The 10,073-nt window shown below is 36.2% G+C and overlaps 1 protein-coding gene across 1 annotated transcript in view; it reads right to left on the bottom strand.

The window, feature by feature from the left end:
- The window catches only part of HERC4 (HECT and RLD domain containing E3 ubiquitin protein ligase 4), a 134,871-nt gene that overhangs the window by 35,596 nt on the left and 89,202 nt on the right, over positions 1-10,073 (bottom strand). Inside the window, exons 16-17 of the mRNA XM_004701380.2 lie at positions 4,878-4,901; positions 1,917-2,015 (exon numbers count right to left, since the gene is read on the bottom strand). Coding sequence (XP_004701437.1) covers positions 1,917-2,015; positions 4,878-4,901 — 123 coding nt within the window. The remainder of the gene's footprint in view (positions 1-1,916; positions 2,016-4,877; positions 4,902-10,073) is intronic.

A 10,073-nucleotide genomic window follows, 5' to 3' on the forward strand; every position in this document is an offset into this window, starting at 1 on the left:
AAAAAAAAAAACATTTTCAAACTTCAAATTTTGTTCTTTATGATGATCTCATGTTTGGAAGCACTTTATGTCTTTGTCAAAGTCTTCATAGGTCTTCTTACATGTCACTTCTTTCCTGAAAACGGTCTTTCCTAATCCTCTCATTAGGATGTGATTTCTTCCTGGGAACCCTTGCCTTTTTTCATCCTGAACGATCTGCTTTGTCTTGTGTGGTCTGGTCATTTGTTTCTCTTTTGAATTATGAGTTTATCTCTGCGGCTAGGCCTGTTATGGACTCCTCTCTAATCGAGGTGGGCAGTTCGGACCACTCAGAAGCATTTAGGAGGACAGGCCTGGTGATTCATAGTCTTGAAAACCCTGTGCACACCTGGGGTTGCCATGAATTGGAACTGACTTAACGGAAGTGAACAGCAGCCTCCCAAAGCTGAGTTCCTGGCACACAGTAGGTACCCAACAAATATTTTGCTTATCAACAAATATTTGTGAATGTGCTTGAGTCTCGAGCCCTTCCTCCCTCTGAAACCTTGGACAAATTTCTGACCATACCTGCCTAACTCACAGGTTTTGCCCTCGATCATAAATGGATAATAATAATGAAATTGATAATGAATAATAATGGTGAAGCACAATGGAAATAAAGGAATATAAGGCATTAAAAAAAAGTTAAAGTGGTAAAAAAATTGAGAATAAGAAACAGCCTAAGTAGGTATTGTAGAAATTCCTATAGTATGGTTATCACCTTATTTACTCAAAAATCATTTAAAATTATTTCCATTTTCTTGTGATTTCCCTTGTGTTCTTGTTCTAAATGGAATATTATTGCTTTAACTAGCTAGTATTAAAAAAACACTCATTGCCATTGAATTGATTCTGACTCATAGTGACTGTACGTCAGAGAAGAACTGTCCCTATGGGTTTCCAAAACTGTAAATCTTTATAGGAATAGAGAGCTTCATCTCTCTCCGAGTAAGTACAAAAACCTAGAAAATATTTCCTCTCTTGTTGAAAATTAAACTAAGGCACACCTCTAAAATTCCTTTGTAGAAATATTACAGGTTTTATGGCATCCTTTCTTTAGCCCTCAGCCTGTATAGCCAGATATTCTGAAAGCTGAAGAAACTTAAAAGCTATTTTATTTATAGATTCAAGTGATAAAACAAACCTAGGATACCCTCAGAAGCCTGATTATAAAGGAAAGAATGGCTAATATTAAATGGGCAGTGGAGGTCTAAAGAAGGGAGGGAGGGGGCTGACAACCAACCTTATTTTATACTAAAGCTTTCTTCAAGGAAATTTTAAATTCTTTTAACAGGTGATAAAATATCTCCTACTTTTTATATCACCTTACCTCTAGTCATCTTCTACTGTTCATCAATCAAGATTTGAAATAAACCAATAATTTACATCAAGTAAACTAGTAATAAAAGTCTAGTTTAAGGATATTACATATTTCTGCGATGAAATAAGCTGACATAATTATGTATACATAAAATGTTTAAAGGTGAAACTATTCTGTTTTCACTGACATACATATAAGCAGTCCTAATAAGAACATACACAAAAGAGCTTATACCAGGGGCTCAATAGAAACTAAATGTCTAGAAAAGAATGAGGGCAACATAGGTACAAACATGCCTGATTCAACTGATGTATGGATTGTGATAAGAGTTGTATGAACCCCCAATAAAATGATAAAAAATACATATAAAGAACATACACATCACACTTAACAATTCTTGTAATAGGTACCCAAGGTACTTTATGAAAGATCACAAACGTAAAAAATTTCACCCAAATATCACTTATTATTTTTTTCTTTTTTTTCACTTATTATTACAAATTTAAAATTTACTTTAAAAAAGTGTAACCAGTTTAAAAATAACTTCGAATCAACTTAGTATTAGACAATATTTTACCTGCATCTGTAAGACTGCATCTGTTTGTAACAGAGTTGTTTTTGCTTGAGCATCAAATACAAATGGATAAGTGCATATTGTAACAGGAATATCAGCCAGCTGTAAATAAAAAATTAGCTTATTAATATACTTAATTTTTCCTATGACACTTAGAGGCTCAATGCCTTCTTAGTTTTTTCACTCTTGTGTATTCAGGAACTATAAAATATGTTGTTTTCCAATACACAGCTTTTAATGATCATTGGATGAGGCACTGGTATAAACCCTAAAATCCATAAATTATAAGATAAGCACACGGTAACATGTTCGGCTGCTAACAGAAATGTCAGCAATTTGAAATCACCAGCGTCTTACTCATGGGAGAAAGACTAGGTTTCTACTCCTGTGAAGAGTTACAAGGTACAGTCTTGGAAACCCACAGGGAAACCTACTTGTCCAATGAGAATCAACTAGATGGTAGTGAGTTTAATCTTATGTTAACATATACAAGGTGGCTTCAAAAAATTCATGGAAAATGATTATATATACTTTTCCCCCACTAACTTTTCAAAGTCCCCTAGTATTAATTCTAATTTTCAAGGAATAGATTGGAAATATTTTCCAAAATTGGGAGCTCCTTTGTTATCAATTAGATCTGGTTTTTATTTACATTAAATATAATATGCAGCTCACATGTAAGGGATGAATTGCCAATGGCCACTATCAGAGGCTAATGAAAGTAATCTAAGTATTAATTAATAGCTATTTATTATTTCATTAAGGTGACTTTTATTTATTATGAGTCCAACAATCTGTTCACTCATTTAGCACACAAAATACACAACACTGCCTCCCACCAACTACCAGGACCCCAATTCTGCCTTGCAGACCTGGTTAGACCAGATGATGCACAGCGGTACAGATGGGAATTGGAAATGCAGGGAATCTAGGACAGATGAACCTCTCAGGACCAGGGGTGACAGTGGCAAAACCAGGAGGGAAGGGGGGTGTAGAAAGGGGGAATTGATCACAGGGAGCTACATATAACCTCCTCTCTGGGGGACGGGCAGCAGAGGGGTGGGTGAAGGGAGACGCCGGGCAGTGTAATGTAAGATACAATAATAATTTATAAATTACCAAGGGTACATGGGGGACAGGGAGGAGGAAGGGAGGGGGAGGGGAAAAAAAGGAAAATGAGCTGATGGAGGAAAGCAAATTTTGGGAATGAGGGCAACAAATGTATAGATGTGCTTTACACAATTGATCTATGTATTGTGATGAATTGTATGAGCCTCAATAAATTGATTTAAAAAAAATACACACCACTGATTGTATGTACAATTAGCCTTAAGGTTAAGAGAGTTTATCTATTACCATTATCAAACACTAGTCACTTCTAGACAATTACTTATCTTAACAGATGAGTGGTTAGTTACTAGGTATTTTTAACAACATGGTAAGTATGAAGAACTATGAATTACCAGTTACAGATTCTTGCAACTGGAAGAAGTTATCTTTCAATTTTCTACAGAACAAGGCAATATTTGTGTTAAGGCCTTACAGAGAGTCCCTGCTTTAGTAAAGAATTAGTATACTCTTGAGACAATCTACTTCCTTTTCAGTGATCAAGTTATTTATATTATTAAGCCCATATCTGCATTCCTTTACATCACATAGAACCACTTAGTCTTCTTTTATTCTTGTAGGGAAGTGTATACGGATTTAAAATGTCAAGCCTAATGCTTTCCACTGTCTCACACCCTGCCATGGAGTTGATTTCAACTCACAGTGACCCTACAGGACAGAGGAGAAATATTTCTGTGGATTTCCAAGATGATAACTCTTCACAAGAGTAGAAAGATTCATTTTTCTCCAGCGGAGCAGCTTGAGGACTCAAACAGCTGACCTAGCAATTAGTAGCCGATGCAAAAACCACTACATCACCAGAGCTCCTTATGCTTTACCTAGATTGTGTTTTATTCTGGACTAAAAATTCCCAGCTTTTCCAACCATTTAAGAAGTAATATTGTTTTCAACTCTTCTCCAATTTAAATGTCTTCTTCTATATGTATTTTATTTAACTCATTTTTAACTTTGGCCAATACCAAAATAACCTAATGTTGCCCCAATCGGCACAGAATAAAATGAAGCTATCAACTTCTTGCTCTGAACTCTATAAATAAACATATCAGGTTCATATGAAGAGTTTTATTAATTTTCAGTAAATTACCACTCTTCGGCATTTTCCATGAAAGGTTTAAGACTAGCTTGTATTTGTGTCACTAACCAGCTCTTGGTTAAAAAGCTCCTTTTACTTCTCTGAATCGCAAAGATAATCAAAACAGTATTTTCCCACAACTTTATGTGTTACTTTTACTTGAGGATAAAGCAGCAAAAAATATTAGGATTATAAAGTTAACTCAAAAGCCTTCATTGATTCAAATAAAAAGAAAACTACACACACAAAAGAAACTAAAGCAGAAAAAAATAAAAGCCCAAATCTATGAGATATATACTAACTTCTAAAGATTTACTTATAGGAAATCTAAGATGTATAGTAACTTCTCCAAATAGAAATGGGTGGTTTAGGGTTGTTAACCACTTAAATCAAGGTGCTCGAACTTTATATATTAAGTTAGCATGTGAAACAATTATTAGGTTGGTATTAAATTTAAAAACAATAGTTTATTTTTATATTCTTGAACAAAATTCTGTACTAGAATATTTAAGGAAGATAAGCTTTAATTTAACACAACAATGAATGCATGGCATCATATACATATGTTAATTAAAACACAAGTTTACATTTTCTTCAGAAAATGACTCTGAAATGTTATGTCAGATAATTTCTATAGACTCGCTTTTTGGGGAACAACACTGATGCTATACATATGTTCAAAACACAAAAGCACATAAAAAAGGAACTTTTGATTCTCATCACTAAAGACAAGACAGAACTTATCTCTCTTACACTAAACTCACCTCACTTAATCCATGGTTGACATCCTAAGTCAGCAGTGTAGAATGTAACAATGAGGAAAAGCAATGTTAGTTTGCAAAGTAAACTATTTCTAGTCAAAGAAGAATTGCACATATTTTGCTATAGGAGAAAACTGAATTTAAAAAGTAGACCAAAATATGTCTACAACAAAACTTACTCTTATCACATGCACCTTATATATGTCTTTATAAATGTAAGCTTTTGTTTTAACTAACTTATAATCACAAAATCATCAAAGACTTGGACTTAATCTCATTTTAGCAACTAAGCCTCTACCCACACGCCATATGTAAAATTTGATAAAATAGGGAAATTAGTTATAAGCCTCACTTGGTCTAGAAGAAATAGTTTATGGCTCAGTTTCTCTACTTAGAAACTAGAGAAAATATTCTTCAGGAGTTAAGACTTGGTAATAATCTTCGTAAATGTTTTAAAGTATTTAGCTGATTAAAATGACACATGAAACATGCCTCACAGCACACACAAAAACAAATTAAAAATGGATTAAAGATGTAAATGTGAAAATTAAAACCAAAGAGTTATCTGAAGAAAATACAGGGGAAATTAACTCTGCAAGGCCTAGCTATTTACAATAAATTACCTAATAGAATAAAAGCACACACAGCAAAAGACAATGGAACATCACAAAAATTTTATAGTTTTGTTCAATAAACAATTTACAAAACAAGTGAAAAGCCAAGCTACCAACTGGGAGAATGTCTTCAGAAACCATAGATCAAATAAGAATCAAACAGAAAACTCTGATGACTTAACAGGGTTTAGACCAGTGGTTCTCAACCTGTGGGTCGAGGCCCCTTTGCGGGTCTAACAACCCATTCACAGGGGTCGCCTAAGACCACTGGAAAACACGTATTTCTGATGGTCTTAGGAACTGAGACATCGCTCCTCTATCCTTCTCCAAGCAGGTCCACCCACATGCAGATATGCCCACCTCCGAGGACCTGGTGTGAAGACTGTTTACCCATGCTACACCATGCTTCAAGACAAAATTTCATTTATTTGTCATTAGAAATATATATTTCACATATATAACTACATATTGTTTTGTGATTAATCACTTTGCTCTAATTATGTTCAATCTGTAACAATGAAAATACATCCTGCATATCATAACAGGAGCAAAATTACAGTTATGAAGAAGCAATAAAAATCATTTTATGGTTGGGGGTCACCACAAGATGAAGAACTGTATTAAAGGGTCGTGGCATTAGGAAGGTTGAGAACCACTGGTTTAGACACGTCACCTACAGGAAACATTCAAATGGCTACCAAATACATGAAAATATGTTCAATGTCATTAGCCATCTGAGATACAAAAACACTATGAGACATCATTTCGCTCCCACCAGGATGGCCAAGATAAAAAAATTAAAGCAAAGCAAAACAACATGCTGTGAGTATGTGGGAAAGTTGGAACTGTTATCCATTGGTAAAGAAATGGTACGTCCTTTGTGGAAAGGGTGGTGTTCCTCATAAAACCCTAAACATATGACGACTACATAGTCCAGCAAGTCCACTCCTAGGTGTACACAAAAAACACGAAAGCAGAGACTCAAACAGAGACTTGTATATCAATGTTCGTTGCAGAACTGATCATAACAACGGAAGGGTCAAAGCAACCGAAATGCCTATCAACCAGGAATGAACAAAAGGTGGTATATACTATAAAACACTACTCAAGCCAGTTAAGAGAAGCCAAGTTTTGCTACAGGCTGCAATGTGAATGGAGCTTGAAGACATTATTCTGAGTGAAATAAGTCAATCACAAAAGAAAAATATTGTGTGACCTCACTAACACAAGAAAAAAAAAACCAGGCAAATGTATAAAGACCAATGTTTTTAGTGATTATCAAGGGCACTGGGAGTGGAAGAAGGGTGTTGTTAGATTTTGTCACTTTTGTGCAGGGACAGAGTGCAACCTGATGAGGGCAGGTGGGCCTTTCTGAGAGACACTGGGAACTGTTCCTCCTTCTCTTTCGCCCTTCAATTCATTTTTGCTGCAAATCTATGCCTGCCTCCAGTGGGAGCCTCGTGTGGGTCACCCAAGCCTGAGAGCAGTTGGCACCATGCCATGTTTCCAAGCTTGGATTCATGAGGCTTGGCACCCACTGAGGCCTGTGATCTCCCTGCCTCTGGCTTCGCCTTTCTGAGTCACTGGCCTGCAGCTATGAGAGTCTGAAGAGGGCCTCAGCTTGCATTGGACTTATGCACTTGAGTTAGACTGGGCTGGGATGTCCTTTTGATATAAAATAAATTAATATAAAGGTTTTTTCTTGTATATAGAGTGTCACTGGTTTGTTTAGCTGGATAACAACATGGAACACCTTTCTGTTTATAGTGGCATTGGTGAAAGACAGAAATGCAGTTAATTAAGTGCTCTTAGTAAGTTGACTGTACACCTCTAAAAAGTTGAACTGGCAAAGTTGTGTGATAGATATATTTACAGTGACACAGAAGAACAGTCCTTGGGGTTACTTATATAATGCCAAACACCTCAAGAAATTTGGTTCCTTGATTTGGAGGTTTAGAACCACAGTTCCATCTTAGTTAATTGGCCTAATAATGTTTAGTGCTTCCGTTCTACCTCCTAGTTCACTGCATAGTGGCTGGGGTCTTAAAAGCTGACAAGTGACAAGGCAAAATTAGTGTCTATACCCTTGGAACAATAAAGGAGGGAGAGTCAAGAACAGGAAGAGGAAATGGATTATGTGGCCAATTGCATCCAAGAAAAACAGGCTCTTTAGACATGAGATCAGGAGAATGGTACATTTTGATTCAAGATTCTAGAGAACTGCAGGTGATTTGAGGAATGCTGTGAACTTGTAGGTGATGTTAAAAGTAAGGGTAATCTTGTGTAAACTGCTGCCTTCCACTTCATAGCCTGATAAACTCTAACATGCCTTGATCTTGTATGAAAGACTTTTTATCAATAATTTTATTGAGGGGCTCTTACAAATCTTATAGTAATCCATCATTTACTTGTATTAAGCATATTTGTACATATGCTGCCATCAACATTTCCAAAGCATTTTCTTGTATGAAAGATTCTTGAATGCTGAATATACTTAACACAGATACCTTGAGGTATCCAAGAGAAGCTTAACATTTTAACAGAGAATTAGGATTCTCTAACTATATTTTGCTAAATAAAGCTAAAGTACTAAGATTATCAACAAAATATGATTCTACTCAAATCCTGAGAAAGTAATTACTTATAATAAGTTTTTCAGAATTCCCAAAGCACCAAGTCATCATTATATAATTGCTTGTTGAGTGTTAACAAGTTCAGAAGCTCCTCTGGAAGAAAAAAAAAAGTTTTCAATTACATCCAGTTTAAGTTGTAGGTAATTTGAGAAATCATTTGATATCCCTTTACAGTATAATTTGTGGGACATTAAAAGTCCCATAAATATGAACATGCAAATGAGGGGAAAGGAAAAACCACCAATATTTGTCTTCCTTGACTTGTTTGATAACTAAATACCAAGAAAGCTTCTATTATGGTAGATGGATTTTATTAATGAAATGAGATTATATATAAAATCATTTTACCGTTACATGTAATTAGCATGTAAAACCATGAATCTGAGAGATGAAGCTGACTGGAATATGGAAATAAGTCATATGGAATACCTGTGAATAAAAACAGTGAAGTCCCAAGGACACAGACTGATCTATAAGATCAAGGGGATTACCAGATTATTAGAAATTTCAATTTTAGGGCTAAAAATTTTAGATATGTTAGAACACTGAAATATAAATGCCTTAAAAATTTTTTTCAAAGTAATCTTTCCAAAGGATGTTTATAAAAGAAGAGTAAGTGGGGGGGGGTGTGTGTGTGTAGAGGGCATGGGGGTGGAAGCATGATTTTGGGAAAACATGTGCATCGACTACAGGTCTATTGTTAAAAATTAACATGGCACTCATAAAAAATAATGGCACTCATCTGTGACTTACTATTAGCTCCAAATTCACAAATTTAAGTTCCAATGGTTGGTTGTTTTGAGAGTACGGAGCCTGAAATTGGATCATGACAAGCCTAATTTAAATTTCCAATGTTCTGGAAAGTGGAATGAAAAATACTTGAAAGATTTCATGGTTTAAGTGAGAGTGCTTTTAGTACCAGTGGTTAATGATTTTAGTTGGTCGTAAGCAGAAAATTTGAAGCTCCTGACATGTTTAATTTCAATTGCTTACTTATGGTAAAACTGTAAGTAAAAATGATAAACTATGGCTGGTACTCTGAATTTTTGGGTCTTGATGGTATGGCATAGCAAGAAGGGTCTTATCAGTTAAAACAAAACAGTATTTTTAATATTTGCATGAAATAAGAAACATACATAATTCAACTTGGCAATCCAATGCATAGAGTTCAACAATGACATTATATATAACTTACCCAAAAAGAGGAGCTGATAACAAGGGCTCAAGTAGAAAGAAAATGTTTTGAAAATGATGGCAACATATGTACTAAAGCGCTTGATACAACTGATGTATGGATTGCACACTGGCCCCAATCGCTCTGGCCCAAATCACAACTGCATGTACATGCCCATACCCGCTTACCCCTTCCAGAAGAATGCAGTTCAGAGGACAGCACTGAAGCTACAGCTCAGGGAGAGAGGCATGTCTGATTAGAGCACACAGGGGCAGAGAGTGGAACACATCCTGGCCCACCATGCCCCAAGGACAATATTCCTGCTCGGAGCAGCCAACGCACGCAGGGGACCATAGGGCCGACCTCACCATGAGACATGACTACCCTCACTGACCCAGAGTACCATGGGGACAACACTGGAGACTCAGTGCAGGAATTGTGCCTGATCTGACCCCACCACACCAGGGTGAAACACAGGGCATGCAACGGAGCAGCAAGCGGATCCAAGCAATTAACTTGCCGGGAAACACCGAAAATAGACTGTGGGGGCAGGGTATGCACCCCATTAAACTCAACGGGAAACACTCCTAAAGCTCAACAAACAGACTTGGAACTATTCATAAGCTTTTCTTTTTTGGTTGTTTTGTTTAGCTTTGTCTTGTTTTTGTGTTATTATTGTCTCCGCATGTCTATCTTGCTAAGACAGGTGGGATTAACAATCCAGAGGAGAAAACAACAATTCCTGGGGGCGGGGCGGGGAGAGGAAAAAAAAAAAGAA

The sequence above is a fragment of the Echinops telfairi genome, unplaced genomic scaffold, assembly GCF_000313985.2.
Source record: "Echinops telfairi isolate 266 unplaced genomic scaffold, ASM31398v2 ScPeMD7_70;HRSCAF=299, whole genome shotgun sequence".
Classification (NCBI taxonomy): domain Eukaryota; kingdom Metazoa; phylum Chordata; class Mammalia; order Afrosoricida; family Tenrecidae; genus Echinops; species Echinops telfairi.